Source organism: Uloborus diversus, chromosome 10, assembly GCF_026930045.1.
Source record: "Uloborus diversus isolate 005 chromosome 10, Udiv.v.3.1, whole genome shotgun sequence".
In the NCBI taxonomy this organism is placed as follows: Eukaryota; Metazoa; Arthropoda; class Arachnida; order Araneae; family Uloboridae; genus Uloborus; species Uloborus diversus.
In genome coordinates this window covers 49,208,215-49,226,247 of record NC_072740.1, presented here as the reverse complement: position 1 = coordinate 49,226,247, position 18,033 = coordinate 49,208,215, and the positions used below count along the sequence as shown (strand labels likewise).

The 18,033-nt window shown below is 31.8% G+C and overlaps 1 protein-coding gene across 1 annotated transcript in view; it reads left to right on the top strand.

The window, feature by feature from the left end:
• LOC129230996 (very low-density lipoprotein receptor-like) overlaps window positions 1-12,851 on the top strand; it is a 51,762-nt gene extending 38,911 nt beyond the window's left edge. The window contains exons 10-12 of the mRNA XM_054865240.1: window positions 2,332-2,475; window positions 12,540-12,679; window positions 12,793-12,851. Of these exons, the coding sequence (XP_054721215.1) occupies window positions 2,332-2,475; window positions 12,540-12,679; window positions 12,793-12,851 (343 nt within the window). The remainder of the gene's footprint in view (window positions 1-2,331; window positions 2,476-12,539; window positions 12,680-12,792) is intronic.
• Window positions 12,852-18,033: the final 5,182 nt, after the last annotated feature.

The window sequence follows — 18,033 nt, the reverse complement described above, 5'->3', positions numbered from 1 at the left end:
AGAGTGATTCGGTTCCCAACAGTGTTGAGCAATACTAGACTTATTTAATTGTTGTTTTTTCACATAATTTTGATGCTCTTTCAAGCGAATTTATAAAGCACGCCGAGTTTGTCCAATATAGGCAAGTTTACAACTACAATTAATTCTATAAATTCTACAACAATTAAGAGGGTGAATAGGATCTTTAAGAGAAGAGAATGAAAGTTTATTAATAGGAGAGAACACCACCTGGAATTGGAAACGTTTTAGAATCTTAGCAACCTGATAGCTTACAGATGGAAAGAATGGCAAAACAACCAAATTCTTTCTGATGAAGATTCGGTTAAGAACATTAGTTTGGGATTGATTTTTCTGTTATTCTGTTCTGTCATTTATTGGAAAGTTTACGGTTTCAACGTCTCTATAGGGTCATTGCACATAGTGCTTCGGAGGTGCAGCAATGAGAGAAGTTGGATGTTAATTACCCAACCAATCATTTTTTTTTAAATTTATTTATGTTTTTGAAACCATATTGCCAACCCTATGTTTATGTACATATATTGACTATCATTACTCACTCGGGATAATAATTCGACTTCGTATTACCAAACCTCTCTTTGATGCACCAGTGTACGGAGAAAGAGATACACCGTTTCAAGTTAGCCGTCACAGTGAAAATATTAACCTGTTTTTTTGTACAAGAACGATCAAATATAAATTGTACTCAACAATGTTATATGCCATTAATCCCAATGAAAAAAATAAATTGTATAGCTTTTATTTGCTTGCATCTTCTGTGATGTTTTTCTCAATTATCGCTTTATTCTAGTTACTGTGAAAAATGATGAGGCAAAAATCTTCATTCTTTTTGCCTGTGTAAAAACAGACACCATATGCGTAGAATTTAGTTTATTTCGAAACTGTTTTCATCTAAAATATCCTCATAAAATGTGAATAAGAGTTCAAAAGTAGTGTAAATTTTAATATTTGTAACATTACAGGAGTTTTTATTTTTTAAATTCAAATAAAGTAAATAACCTTCCTTTATGTGATAAGATTAAAACAAAATATAAAATAATTGACATTTTTCTTTATATATGTATTAAACTTTGTATAATATGCTGATTAATGTTTAGAGAAAAATATAATGTTCCGTTCATTTGCTAACCATTTTTCTCCCCGAGGGGCAAAAGTTTAATCTTCAGAAAACGTAAGCTTTTTTTAAGGAACAAAAAATCGCATCTGATAGGATTTCTTTTATTTTTTAATTTCAAACAAAGCTTTGAGAGACCGTATTTGTATCAAAATTAACTCTCTTCAGAAACTTTATTAAAGTATTCCTTTTTTGACAAACGAAAACAGAGTGATCAAATCATCCAAATACTGAAATTAACTGCATTCTGATAAATATTACAGAATATATTTACAAAACTAGGATTATTTTTAACGTACAACTTTTAGGACATGTGCATGAAATAATGAAAGCTAAGAGTAAGGTTTCAAAGACATGATATTTGCCTTACCACGTTGTAATAATTTCTTACGTAATACTACGGTTTAGTAATTATCATTTTTGTCTAATCTAATTAGAATGAAACAATATACGGTCAAACTGAACAATATACTGTCCTTTTGCAGATCAATTTGCTTTCAGATAATTTCAACGTTTTAAAATAGCAGTATTTATTTTTATGAATTTTATTTTGATTTTTTTTTTTTTTTGTCACTATAAGAAACGAACAAAAAATGCTGAAGTTAAGATTTAAGTGAGAGTAGCAACATAAAGAACCTTCTTAATTTGCTCAATATCTGGACCAAATACTTTAAATTTGATATGAATTTATTTATCATGTATTTTTAATTATCAAAATTTGCTATATTTTAATGCTAATTAAAAATACCAAGTTTAAAAGGTTATTATTCAAAATTATTAAATTTCATGTTTATTTTCGTCTGAAGAAGACCCCCCCCCCATAACAAAATGTTGGAATTGAATACTGCATGTGCACATTTTCCTTAGAAGTTTACATATTGCCAATATCCCTAGTATAAGGAGTATTGCATTAAACAGTATTGCAAGTTTCCAGTATAAAAGTGATTTTAATTTCAAGTATCGCTCTTACTGTGAAAGAAAACATTTATATTGATGTTGTCTAGAAAATGAAAAAAAAGACTCCATAAGTTTGCTTAAATTTTGTGTCGAAATGTTTGTCTAAATTTCTTTTGCATTAAAAGGGGTTTAATTTAACCCTGAAACATGCGCAGTACTCTTTCCTGTCAATTTGCACTTTGAAATAACGTTTCGTCTTCTATTATTTTTCTCAAGCTAAAAATTATTATATATTTTTGCAGGTGTACTGATGGCATAGATTTTACAGCATATGAGATCAAACCGTCCTTAAATAATGCTTCTGAACATAATTATGTTTTAGCCACCATTATCGCCTTTTTAGCAATGTTTTTTGCTTTGGGAATAGTATGGCTGTCCAAAAAGAGGTAAGCGTTTTTTGAGTATTTTAGACTCCTTCATTATACATAATTAGTATATCATTTTTATTTCGTCGGCAAAATAGACTGGTATACAAAACTAAGGTAAACGTTCATCTTCGCACCGTATGGGGTTAGTATGAAATTAGCATATGAATATCTTGCGTACTAAAAAACAACAAAAACAAGTATTGTCCCACGAACATTAACAGCTCCTCTTAGTGAATTGACGTAATAAACAGCAATAGAAAAATTAATTCAGGGAAGCACTACGCATTAATGTTAAAATACAAATCATGCAAAACATAGGAAATAGTTGGAATGATTAACTGAAAAGGGGGGAGTGGGCATTTCGAACAGACATGCCTATTTTCCTCCATCACGTCCCCCTTTTTGAAAATCCTTCCCTCCATTTTTTTCCAGTTTTTCTCAGAATTTTATCACATTTTTTTTTTTTTTTTTTTTTTTTTTTTTTTTTTAAAGGGAAAGGGAGTGTTATATTTGCCATTGACGTAATTCTTAGGGATCAGAGTTTAAAAGCATTAACGTTGGGAAGAAGTTGGGAGAAGCGCCTCTAGCAAGGAGACCTTACAGTCTCTGAAGTTCAGATCGAGATGAAATTCAGCAGACTAGTAGTCCTCTTGAGAGTATCCACACAGTAACGTAATAAAGTGCACTAGCCAGAACATTCCGAGAAAACGGCCTTTAAAGTTTTATGCGCAGATTATATACTTTTCTCAGCACACACCCCACCACTTAGCTGTAAGCCTAGTCGAGTTTTTCGCCTGTAACATCTCGGTGGCTGTGTGGTCAGCATGCTGCATTCCCGTGCTATGGATCCGGGTTCGATATCCCTCGCACAACTTTTTTTTTAATATAAGTTTATAATGCAACTGTTACAGCCGGTTGAAATTTTAATTGAAGATAATACTTTATTTTTAAATACCTAATGTATTTTTATAGAGAAAATACAGACAAATTCAATCGATTATAATTTGAATTACCTCGGCAACAAAATTAGGGTAGGATAATTTTTGCATTTAATTTAACAATATAAAATTTATTTATCAATTATTTATGTAGTGCACACAGCAGAATGATAATTATCATTAAAACATGGAAAACAAAAACTGTTTTGACATCTTGCACAAAAGGAAGATTGTTTACAGGAGCAAACGTTTTGTAAAAGATTCATAGGAAAACATACTTCATCAATATTCATGAAAATTTCTCTTTTGTCAGAAAGTTTGGAAGCATACCAGGCGTACCAAATCATTTTACTAAAAATTGGCAATAACAGTTGATGATGAACTACTGATTATATTTTTAAGCAGTGTTCACGGGTATTTATTTTTCTATTTTCAACGAGATATGAACAATTTTGTATACGCTGTATTAGATTCTTTAGCCGTCCATAAAAACAGACGTCGCACGATTGAACACGTGAGGTATATTTTGGGGGAAAAAAAGAATTCTTAAAGAGGTATTTTTTATCGGTATTTAACACCGATTTTGTTGCACTTAGGCAGAGCTTGAAAGAGGTTTTTTCGTCAGGGTTGGAAAATAGCGACGTAGATCAGCAGTGGACGGAATTTAAGGATAAACTTGCTAAAACCGTTGGGGACTATGTTCCATTTAGGAGAAAAGGTGTTAGTACCAAAATTTGGCCCATGTGGTTCTCCAGGGAGACTAAAGAAGCTCTTAATTATAAGCAAGCCACTTTTCGTAAGTTTAAAGAAACTGGTCAGAGTGCGGAGAGGCTCCAGTATGGTAAGGCAAGGCGAAATTTTAAGTATTTGGCACGGATTCAGAAAAGGGAATTGGAGCAAAGGCTGGCAGATGACATTGATGGGAACCCTAAGAGGTTTTTTGCTTACGCTAATTCCGGGAAAGCTCGAAACAGTCAAATTGGGCCTTTGGTTGATGAGCATGGAAATTTAATCCAAAACGGTAGGGATATTGCAAATGTTCTAAATAACTTTTTTTCCAGTGTGTTTAACGATAACTGTATCTCAACAGTTGACACTAACAAGACACAAGCTATTATACAGCTTGAGGATTTTGTATTTTCCAGGGAGGAGGTTTTATTTCATTTGAAAAAGATTAAAGCAACTAAAGCTCCGGGACCAGATAATATTTATCCAAAAATTTTAGTTGAATGTGCAGAGGAATTAGTGGATGTTATTTTGAATATTTTCAATGCTTCTTATAACTCGGGGACGGTGCCAGAGGACTGGAAGCTGGCTAACATAACGCCACTCTTCAAGAAGGGGTCTAAAGGTATTGCTGGGAATTATAGACCTGTAAGTTTGACTTCGGTGATTTGTAAGATTTTCGAAACTTTGATCAAAATTAAGATCATGATGTTCTTAGAGACTAATAGTCTGTTGACTAGTTTGCAGTATGGTTTCAGGAAAGGTAAATCCTGTACTACTAATTTATTGCATTTCTACGACAAGGTTACCTCAGCTTTAGATAACAAAAAATGTGTGGATGTTGTTTATATTGATTTTCAAAAAGCTTTTGACAAGGTACCGCATGTTGCTCTTCTCAGCAAGTTAGCTGACATTGGAATAGGAGGAAAAACTTTACTTTGGGTTAGAAATTGGCTTACTGGTAGGAAGCAAAGAGTAGTTGTGAGAGGAAATCATTCTAATTGGAGTGATGTTTTAAGTGGGGTTCCTCAGGGATCAGTTTTAGGGCCTCTTTTGTTTATTATATTTATGAATGACATCAATGAAAATATTTCTGGAAGCATGAATTGTTTTGCTGACGATGTAAAAGTTATGGGGATTGTCGAAAATGAAGAACAAGTAAAACAGCTGCAAGAGGATTTAGATCATATTACTAAGTGGGCAGATAAATGGGGTATGGCAGTTAATGTAGGGAAATGTCAAGTGCTACACTTAGGTCTTGGAAATAAGCGTATGAGATATCGTTTACAGGGTTCAGTCATAAATTAGGCAGATAATGTTATGGATCTGGGTGTCTTTATAAATCAGGACTTCAAGTTTAGTCAACAGTGCAGTATTGCTAGTAACAAAGCCAACAAAATGCTTGGGTTCATCAATAGATCTATTTCAAACAAATCTAAGAAAGTTCTTCTGCCTTTATATAGGAGTTTAGTAAGACCTCATTTGGAGTATGCTGTTCAGTTTTGGTCGCCTTATCTGAAGAAAGATATTTTTGTATTGGAAAGGGTTCAAAGAAGGGTAACTAAATTAGTAAGGGGACTCTCAGATTTAGATTATGATACCAGACTTAATAGGCTTAACATGTATAGCCTGGAGCAAAGGAGAGTCAGAGGGGACATGATTCAGTTATTTAAATTTATCAAAATGAAAGATGTAAACGGATTAAATTTTTGCGGGGAAAGCAGGACAAGGGGTCATTGTTTTAAGCTATTTAAATCTCAGGCTAACTTGGAAATCAGGAAAAACTACTACTTTAGCAGGGTCGTGGGCACTTGGAATAGCTTACCGGAAGAGGCGGTAATGAGCAAGGGAGTGGATAGCTTTAAGAGGGCCATTGATCTTCATTGGGGACTAATTAATTGACTAGGACCAGCCTAGCTGGGCCCAGTGCCTGTTGCTGGTCGTCACATTTGTATTTGTATTTGTATTGAACCCGGGATGGATTTCAGGGGAATCCAGTACACTGACCACATAGCCACCGAGCTGCTGCTGGCAAAGATCTCTGCTACTATATAAGCTGCACGTAACATTTCAGTCTGCTTTCTCGGAATGCTCTGGCTAGTGCGCTTTATTACTTTACTGTGTGGATACTCTCAAGGGGTACTACTAACCTACTGAATTTCATCCCGATCTGAATTTGAGACGGTTAGGTCTCCTTGTAGAACGTTTTTTTAATCATTAAAAATAACCTTTTTTTCTAGGGTTTTAGACGTTTTATAGCTTGAAACCAAAAAATATAGGACTATCTCTTATGAGCATCATGTACGAAAAATGTTTACGTTGTTATTAATAGGAAAATAAAACATTAGTAGCATTGCATTTTGCATAGTTAGCGTCCTCTTAGATCTTTAGTAAAGAACATTCCGTTATTACTCAACATATATTCGCACGTATAATAAAGATGAAAATGAATTTAATTATGTTTATAATATAGTATCAATGAATATATAGGGTGTTGCAGTTTAACCTGCAAGACCTCTATGATCGCAACTGTTAGTCTTAAATGCATACTTCCAATTCAAAAATGTTCAAAATCAAGTGCAGAGTTAAGATAGTGAAAGTTTGAAGCAAAAATAAAAATGAGTCAAGAAATACAAAATTTAACTTTTTATATGAGCCCTAAGTCCCCTAACTTATTTTTAGGGGAAAAATATCCATTGAAAAATATTACCAATACAAAAAACTTGACATTTGTGTGACCAAAACTCAAGGAGATATTAGAGTTCAAAGTATTAAAGGGTCATACCGAAGATGAGACTGGAACTTATCGCACTTTCAGAAGAATGAATGGTTGTCGAGGTAAAAAAAAAGTATTTATATTTTCCTCATGTTTTAAAAATAAATTCAAATGTTATGCCATGATACGCAAAAACACACTACAAAACCTTAATATTAAATCCTTGTTTTAACCGCTATAATTTCTCCCAAAAGATGTAATTGACGGCGAGTTTAAAGCGGTGTAAGTCACGAATTGTTGCATTTTATACCTCTGTGAATATTAATCGTATGAATTTCAAACATTTTGGGCTGTAACTATTTTTCAATGGAGATTATTTCCTAAGTACAAGGGGACCTAGGGTCCGTATATTAAGAGATATTTCATATTTTTTCACTCATTTTTTATTTTTGCTTCAATCTTTCAACATATTTACTCTGCATCTCACTTTGATCATTTTTGCAATTGGAGGTATGCATCTAGGATTAACGGTTGCGAAAATAGAGGTTCTGCTGGTTAAATCCAAACACCCTGTATATATTTCTGGGGATGCACTGCCCCATTGTTTTTCACTATATGAAGAAGTGATAAATAATGGAATCGGTGCAGCCCCAGAAATATAATAGTACGTAGGGGAGTGTGAGACAAAGAGAAATGGTAAAATATTTCCTCTGTTTTTAGCGCCATCTATCTGGTAATATTTTAACTAGGTAGTCACATATGTAGTCAATTCTAGTCAATAAAAAATTGCCTCTAAAAATAAAAGAATATGATAATGCAAGCAATTTTCATAACTTAATACGTATACATTTCAATATTTTGTTGTAAATTAATTATATTTGCTGTTATTAAATGATAATGTTCTAGTTGTTAGTATTTTAATTATTAATTCATACCTACTAATTGGTGCAGCATTTATTTTGTTACTATATGGCTTATTTGTATTTTAAATGTTTTGCAGTTAGTCGAGAGCATTTGGGGCAAAGTGAAACAGTTAATTTCGTTTAGTCATTCAATATATTACTACATTACTTACGTATTCCTTTATTCATATCTTATTTACGCTCCTTCATTTCATAATTCACTTATTCATTCATTATCTTTTTTTTCTTATGCATTCCCTATGTTATTCACACATTTATTTTTCTTCACTTATTTATTTAATTATTTAGTATTTTATTGTTTCATTATCATTTTATTTATTCATTCATTTCTTTATATGCTCATTTATATGATTTTTTTTGCAATAGAATACAAAAGACTTCGTAAAAAAAAATCATCGTTCACTCATGGGAAAAATTGAAAGTTTTCCTTTTTTTTTGATATATGCTGTAAAAATGTTTTAATGCAAGTTTTATTTTAAGATTGCTCTTTTTTTATGTATTGTAATTTTCAAAACAAAATTCCAATTTGTTCCTTTGGAAAAAGTTAAGCCATATTAACTAAAAATTTGCGTTTAGACTCTTACTTGCAATGCTTACAATATGTGTGTGAGTATTTTTAAGTATTTGAAAAAAAAATTGACATGGGTCTCATAAGAGTGAATCCTATACTCTGGTTTTACTCCAAAAAAGTGAAAAATCGTAAAAATAACCCCCTAGAAAAAAAATAGATTTGGTGATTTTAAAAACATTTTAGTAGAGAATACTCTTATGAATCACAAAATATTCATGCCTTTTAGCTTTGCACCTACCTCTTTAGCCTCTAAAAATAGTGTTCACGGCTAATATCCTTTATTTCCCGCCAAGAAAAAAAATAATAGCTGTGAAACCGTCGAAAAGTGAAAGAAATTTGGGAGGAGGGAAGCGCGATTTCCAAAAAATGGGGCGTCATGGTGGAAAACATTGGTCATATTTGGTCGTTTTACATAAGAATCATTAAGAACAGTGTCAGAAGTATTTTAAAGATTTTTATTTTTTTATTTATTTATTTTTTTTGCCATAAAAGTGTTCGTTCCTTACATCGTCACAATCTTTTAGGGGGAAAACCTTTCCCTACTCAAATTTCAAATAATTTAATATTAGGATTTCGGTCAAGTATTGACCTATTTCATGGTAATTAAACTAGAATTTAATTTACATCCACATAAATAACACCCAACTGACTTAAACATCCACAAATTTCATGTTTCCAACATTTTAAAAATCAATTTTTCTTTTAAAAGTGTGAACATAATTAGTGTTTACCTCTTTACAAGGATTAACTTGAAATTTATAAGCTACAGTCTTTTAACTACAAAAAAACTTCGCTCTTATGAATTTTTATTAGTAGGAAGGCGGGGGGGGGGGGGGGGTGCGGGGGAAAGTAGTTTAGATGACTCATTTTTCTTTTTTAGAATGAACAAATTGTAAATTCGTTTGAAAACTTCTATTCAAAAAGAAAGATCAATGTATTTTGTAATAAAACTTGCATTGAAGCATTTTTTTGGCTGTAAATTTGTACGTAGAAAAAATTAAAAATGTTTAACTTTTTTTCATAGACAAAGTGAAAAAAAAGAAAAAAAAAATTGTCGAATAAAATATTTTTATTCGGACATGGAAAAAAAAGATCAAATGAGTGAGTAATTAAAAGTGAGAATCAATTACTCGATTATGAAACATTAAGCAAAAGAATAAAAAAAAATCAATATATGAGAAAGACACTGAATACAAAGAACAAGAAAATGAGAGATGAATAAACTAATAAGTGAATTATTAACTGAGGGTATGTAAACGAATTACTTTATAAATGAACTAGCAGTACCTGCACGGCGATGCCTGTGTTAAGAAGATACGTTAAACAAAAAAAAAAAAAACCTCCGCTTCCCCGGCCCCTTCTGATATGAAATAATCATTTTTCTTCAACTAAAATGAGTACAAACCTTTTCAAAAGATCTTTTAAAGTCTCTTTGGAATTTAAAACTATTCGCCGAAACACATAAAATAGTAACAGTAACTTTTAAACTCAAAATAATCCTTCAACTACAAAGTTAATCGCTTAACGCCCCAAGCAACCACGCTACCGTAACTCTGCCCTTTAGCGAGTGTAACGGTTTTTCCCCCTGCAATTTAAAGTGCTTTGTCACATAAACCATGCTATAATAAACGGTATTAAGAACAATCACAATGGAATAATCCGACAAACCAAATTATTTACTTAGATTAGTAACTGTATTCAATTATAAGAACAAAACGAACGTTGAAGAAATAAGGAAAACAAAAACTATAACAAACATCCTACAAAACCAATTTATGTACCTGAATATCGAAAAAAGCATTCAAAAATCAGTTCGCTGACCGCAACAATCCCACGATAGCGTAGCCAACCACGCGCATGCGCCGCACGGCTAGGTTTATTGCAGCTATCGACACTGTCGACCAGCGCTCTCTCGAAGAGTTAACTTACCCTGCCATCTATTAGGAATTCATAAAACTAAACAATTAGTTAAACATTTAATTTGCAATTACGAACATTTCGGTCAATCTGATTTAAAAAACATAGCCTGTAGCCTTAATCAATAGATGAACCATTCAACACAAAATTTCAATTCGAACCAGTAGTTCCTGAGATTAACGCGTTCAAACGAACAAACTGTTCAGCTTTATATATTAGTTAAACAATAATTAATAAGAAAAATAAGTGAATGATACTTGATATATATTTTTTTTACAAATCATTTTTTGCATCGTTTAGGATTTTCTCTGAAAAGTTCCCTCGAGATTTGCTTCATGACTGATTCGAACCTACGTCCATTGGATCGCGAAGCCCGCACGTTCAGGTTGAGCCACCGTGACTACGCATATTTTGCGTTCCAAGCATTTTATATTACAGTATAAATTTTCTGGTTTTCATAACATTTTTTATTGCTGTTACACTCCTATTAGTCATAGTGTGATGTTATATAGCGTATAGCCTTCCTCAATAAATGGACTATTCAACAGAAAAAGCATTTTTTTCAATTCGAACCAGTAGTCTCTGAAATTAGCACGTTCAATCTCTACTGCTTTATATTAATAGTATAGATATGCAAGTTATTTTATAAATTAGTAAATAAGTAAATGAAATAAACGATTGCATTTTGTCTCCTTCCACTTAAAAGATGTTAAAATATCAGATTTTTTGAAAATTGCTTGAATTATCATATGAATTTGATCTTCTAGATGTGTTACTACATACTTTTTCCCATCAAAAAGGTGGCACTAAAAATGAGTAAATATGTCCTCTTTGCCGCTGTATTTCACTTGGACCACCATTTGACTAGCTTATTTTAGGGACATAGTTTTTTAAACATTTTCCAGATTTGAACCAATCTGAACCACATAAGTTACTTTTATGTTGTCAATATTGCATTTAAAAAAATCGATCGTTTGCGGCTAGTTTAATGTGAAACTGGAAAACAAATATAAAAAACCTGCTAAAGCTATATGTGAAACATTTATTTTTACAATAAATTTCCAGAGTAACATTCATGGTTTGGTTCATTCGTGTAACTTATGAACGAATTTTTTTTTCATTTTTTTCCCTTTTTTGCATTTTTACGTGAGTGTTATCTACTAGTAATAATAGTAAGAATAAACAGTATGGTTCAGCTAAGTTCCAATTATCTTATTCATAAATTTAAAAAAAATGCCTTGTTCACGGAAAAAATAAAAAAAAACCTTTTACTGTTTGATATTAAATTGGCCTATATTTTCAGAGAAGTAATTATGTTAATTGTGCAAACAATGAGCTATTGTAAATATTAGTGTAAATCTAATATTGATTAATATTCTCTTAGTTGTACGTCTTAAATTTTAGTCATACTTTTAGTTTAAATTTGTGTTAAAAATAGTATAGTATTAATCCTTCCAAATTACTAAATTTGAGAATGTACTGGTTATTTATAATTCTGATAGTCTGTCTAAAACTAATGTATTTCCCCTCTATCATTTATTCTTACATTAGATAAGGTCAGTCACGGAGGTGAGGAGTTTTCTATTAATATAGGCTTTATAGATACATTTTTCAGGAATAGAAATTTTTCTTCGTTGGTACAATTTGCACATGTTAAGCCTACGAAAACATGTGCATTTCTTCTTTTTACATCCTTGAAACTCAAGTTCACGGAGGTGATGATTCCCCAATAACCACACTTGGTTTTCAAAACAAAATCTATCTTCTTGTTTTTCAACAAATCTCACAACTTCTTTAATTCTGAAAATAAACAAGGGGGCTCTCTGGTATCATGGGAAAAAAAATATAATGTCATTACTGCCATCTGTTAATGAGAAATCGCATTTTATGTTTGGGTAACGGAGACGAGAATTTATTGTGTGACGTAATTCCTTGTCCAACTAAAACGAAATAAAACACAATATTAAAAAGTGAAATACCCTTAAAAAATTAGTATTTAAGAAAGTCGTGAAAGAAATAACTTGTTTAATTAAAAGTATATATTTATTTAGCAACAGAAACCGTCACACCAGTTGTGCGACATACCATGGACGTGAGAATTCACATATTGTAAATCAATAATATACTAAAATAAAACTATTATTGAAAAAACAGTTGGCAGGTTTAAATAGATATATTTTTGAAAGTAAAAAGCGTTATTAAATGAATTGTTCCTTAAAATTTTTACTATAAAAAACGTGTGACAAAAGAGTTTTTTTTTTTTGAATTAAGAACTATTTATTCTCCTTAAGAACTGCTAATAGTGGCACAACGGAAGAAAACAACGACTTAGGAGCATTTGAAGTAATTACCTTAGAAAGTACTGGAGAGAAAGACAAAGAATGTTTTGAGAATTGTGAAATCTGTTCTGAAAGTGGAGCATTTTCTAAGAGTAACCTTACTACTATATGAACTCAACGTAAGTGTTGTTCTGCAGTTTGTCAGTTAATTAAACTCAAAATTTGTTTAGTAATTCAAATTTTTTACAGTTTTATTTCACTCTAGGTGTTCCTTCATCTCGAGAACATTATCATAAACTCCGTAGGAGTTCTTTAACAAGATGATTTGAATCGAAGGCGGTCGTGTTTCCAAGATTATATCTTCGTTGGAAGTATGTTTAAAATGCAATTAGCCATTAGCGGCTTTGCAAATGGAAGAAGCTTGAATGATTTCTGAAAAATTGTAACACTAATAAAATTGTTATTTACTAACAATTTAGTTTCTTTATTAAAATTAAATACTTTTTGTAGCAGAGTTTTTTTAAAGAAAAAAGATAAGTCTCTTGGTAACATTACAATCAAAGTATAGTGTTTAATTGATATACCTGCAACCAGCAACGGTATTCCCGCTACGTTTAAGCAAAATTTTTAGGGTCTAACATAGGCCCAGTAAAATATACAGGGTTTATCACTATTTCCTCCGGGGTTCCGAAGGCTTATTGAAGCATTGTACCAATACAGCAACTACTTTGATTTTATTATTGAGAGAAACTGCACAAGTTTTCTCTCAATTCTAATGCAGCAGATATTCGTCTAAAGGTTAGTTCTTGTTTTATCTTCTGTAATACATCATGGTTAAAAAAAATGCGGTTATGTCTTTTTGGCGTAAGTCAGGGGGCATATGGCGCACAAACACAAAATATTTGATACAACTCCGTAAAAAAAAAGTTTGTCCGATAATAGAGGTACCCTCTTATTTTTGGAAAACGAGGGGCCATTGATTGTTGCATATTACAGCGAGTGCAACAAGAATTAGACTTTAGATTTGAAAGATTGGTCATTCCATGCGAAATGAGCAAAATTCTCGAAGAAGTGGTGGCCGCATGGTTACAGATTTTTCTGAAATTTGGTATACAGGTTCCTTTTATGCCTACATAAAAATGTCTAAAATATTTTTGCTTAAATTTTTTTTTATTTAAATAGTTACATGCGATTGAAAATCGGTCAAATTGAACAGCATTCTTATAAATGCTAAATGTTGCACTTTTGAAGGCTTGTATCTTATTAACTATTAATTGAAAAATTAAAAGTTAAATGTTTTTGCAATCTATGGAGTAGGGTAATCAATCTGATATCAGTAAAATTTTCAAAGTTATTAAAGTTAACTTGTAACCGAGTTTCAAAAACGGGAAATATTTCAATTTTCTCATAATTGGGCATTTTATTTTTTATCTCAATCTTTAAGGAATGCATTAGTTTGATGAAATTATTACCCAATAATTTGCTAAAGATCATGAAAGAAATACCTTACTTTTGAAGTTGTATTTTGACTCATTTGTCTTCAAAATCAGTTTTAAACTTAGTGACATTTTGTAAAATGATGATTTTACCCTTCATGTACACACACAAATTCAAATGAGGGAAAATTCAGACAACTTTAAATTTTTTCAAGAATATAGAGCTGTTCGATCATTTTTAATGTTTTTGAAATTCATATCCCTAAAAGCCGGATGGAAAGATGTTTAAAACCACATTTTTTTTTTTCTCTCAACTGGACCTTTGATTTTTTCGAGGTCATCAAAAGTGATTTTCGTAATTAAAAATGGGACTTTTAGACCTTTGCATTTTGGCCAAAATCTATTTGAATTAAATTTATGACAGTTAATTTAACACTTTGATTTTAAAGTGCATAAGTTGATAGTCTTACATGCTGAGTAGGTAGCTGTAAGTTAATAATTAAAATAATGGCAAAAGGTTAAAATTCAAGGCCAAATGTAAAAATTTTACTCATTTCAAAGGGGGATAACTCACGTAGGGGAAATATGAGAAAAAAGAATATGTAACTGTTGCTGTGTGTTTGTATACCCTTTATAGATTATAGCCCCTCAAAAATCGGAAAAATGACAAAAGTGACATTTTTAGACCCCTATAAACCAAAAGGGGACTAAATTAAAAATAAAATTTCCTGGCCAATTGAATATTCCATTCAAGTACTATACATGTTATACATATTGTTTTTTGTATTTGGTTTGTAAAAAAGATACAGGTCTTTGAAATTAAGCAATTTTGCTGGTCAGTTCACACACTAAAACAGAAATAAAAAGTGTGAAAACTTCATGGCACCTTAAATTACGTATATTGTGCCCTATATAATACATTATACTGAAAAAAACATATTGTAATTTTAAAAATAATTATTTTAATTTGATAACTTAGACATATTTGGATATGAATGAGTAGTTTTCACTGTACGAAACCTGTATGGGTTGACTCTTATGTGAAATTACGAGAATTCAAAGAACTAGATAAGACTAAATGATACAAAAGCAAGTAAAACTGACATTTATTTCAATTTAAAAAAAAAGTGTACATTTCAGCATGTACTTCATAAACATGCTTTTGAGAAAATGAAACACGAAAGAAATGGTTAGTTTTGCTAAACCTAAAAATAAAAAGAAGTAACTAATGAAATTTTATCTTGGTTCAAGTTACTCTAGTAACAAAAATACGCAGATACCAATAATAAAAATTTAGTAACATCTAAAAGACACTTCAGTACATTATGTAAAAAAAAAAAAATGAGTAAATTTAGAGCATTCCCTCATCTTCAAAAAAACATCTGAAATAAAGGAAAAAATGAAATTTTCGATTTTTTAAAGTAAGATTTCGTCATCAAGAAATTCATGAACAATTACTAAATTAGAGCAGATAGTTACTTATAGATAGTTTTTCAGTCTGAATCATTTTTACTGTTCTTTTTTCATTAAGAGCTAGAAGAGCGATTTAAAATCTTAAGTAAATTTTCAAAATTTCAATATTTGTTAATATCTCAATTCAAAAAAAGATCAGAGTAAATTTTACTTTGATCTTTCTAAATAGAGATTTGTTTATAAAATGCGGACGTATTTATTTTTTAAGTGTACGTTTATAACTTATGTAGTTATTGAGTCACAAACTGGCAGCAATGAATTCTGAAAATTTAGGTTTAGCGTAAGCATCAACTTTTAATTTCAATAACAAAGCAACAAACAGTTTTTAAACTTTCATACTCTGCATTTCCTCATAGATATGCATGGTTTACCTAAGTAAAAATTTTCATTGAAATCTGTGACATGTCAGCCACAGCTGATTTGCTCATTTCGCATGGAATGACCCAGATGCTTAACTACGAAAGGTACGCATATCAAACATTTTGGAAACCAAACTTTTAGAAATTATTTTCCAGGTAAATTCATCGTTGTTGCCATAAGTTAATATGTTTAATTTAATAAGATTTCCAAACCCCGGACATTTGGAACTTAGAGTTTTCACATTTAGGTTTTATTTATAACTATGTGGTTGTAACCTCGTGGTTTAAAAGCGATGTGTGCTTCTCTGTCAAAGGACCACCCAGTTTGACTCCCGGGTTGGGAAGGGTCGATTCCGCCTTTCATCCTTTCAGTGGGTCAATAAATTAAGTGGGCAACTAAATGCAGGGGTTCCGCGTTTGAACGCCTAGCCATGACATCAGACACGCAACCCAGAGCCTTTGAGCACGAAAACTGAGATAGGCACACTAGGCCTTCGTCCGCATAGCCTGCTGCGCTATTGAACTTGTCATCACGGTTTTAAAACAGCAGGAAAAATTAAAATCCATAACTTTTAAGAAACAATGTCTATACTTTAGCTATTTTGTAGTTTTCTAGTCAAAACTTTTAATGTTCATTTCTGAAAAAAACTTAGGTCTTTCAAGGAAGGTTCGGTCTACATTTCAGCTTTTTAAAATGAAAATGTGTTACTCATTAATATTATTTAACATAAGTTGTGTAGTGACTGTGTGCTTTTTCATTATAGAGGAGCACACATGCGTGCAAGCACACACACACAGCGCTCAAGTGCAATACAAGTTTATTTGCTAACAGTTCTGAAATACCTAATATACATAATTTTCATAAAAAAAATCGCGTTAATAGATTGTTTTTTTATGAAATGTAGAGCTGATGTGCCTTTCGTAATGAAGCAGATATCAAGTTTAAACTCGAATTCTTTCACTCGATGTAATCCATCACGATTAATGCTTGCAAATACGGTTGTGATCTTTTTCCGTAAATATTTTAAATCATGGGGCACGTACACACGATCTGTGATATAACTCCATAAAAATCGTCTGTTAGATAATGGAGGTAACTCATCTTGTTGGAAAATGAACGATCATTGATCGTGACATGTTACAGCGAGTGAAACGAGAATTCGACTTTAGACTTGATAGCAGCTGAATGTGGAAAATTTGGGAATCAAAACTTTTAGTGTTTCTTTCGCCAGTAAAGTATAACATTGTTTCCGTAAGGTAATATTTTTAATTTAAAGGCCTTCTAAGCCTATAAGAGAATTGAATCTTAAAATTGAGGTTTTATTTCTAACGATGAGATTATAGCCCAGTTGCTTAGTGGCATCGCTTTGCCTTCCATGCCACAGACCCGTTCGATTCTTGGATTGGGCACCCTACTTCGATAGTCAAGCTGACCTATTCGCTGTTTTGCTATGTTAAAATTATTGCTGAAAATTGGTACTTGATATTACATAAAATTCTCACTTTTTTGTGAGTGAATAATCCTTTTTACTTCCTTTTACGAAGTCAAGGAAGTACTGTATTCGCGAAAAAATTTTGACCCAAAAATAGGCCTTAATTTCCATTTTCCTCGCTCCCCGAATGAATGTTGAGTTTCTTTTTCAACCTGACCTCACGTGGATATATGCCTAAGAAACGTATAGACATCCGAAATATCCAGTTCGACTATCTCAGAATTAAATTACAACGAATTTTCTCGAGCCGTCTGTCTGTATGTATGTACGTATGTATGTGCGTATGTATCTCGCATAACTCAAAAACGGTATGTCCTAGAAAGCTGAAATTTGATACGTAGACTCCTAGTGGGATCTAATTGTGCACCTACAATTTTGGTTGCATTCGGATGCTGCTAAGGAGGTCTATTACACGTTTTTGGGGGCAAATCATTGTTAATATCAATGCAAACTCAAGTGGTGTAATAGTTTGGCAAACACTTGGCGACATATCGCCAAGCATTTGGTCGCTAGGTTTTTTTTTACCAACTTGACGATTAATTTGGAGTTTTTTAGGGCACTATTGGTGATATTTGGAGAGTTAACAATTAAATCACATTAAAATGTCCAATATTAGGAAAATTAATCTGTATAAAACTTTTTTTTTGCTTTAGTTCGCAACAAACTTGAGGCAAAAATATTTAGTGTTTTTTTTTTTACTTACTCCAAGGCACTACTGTTATAGTTAAATTGGCGCAAAAAGAAG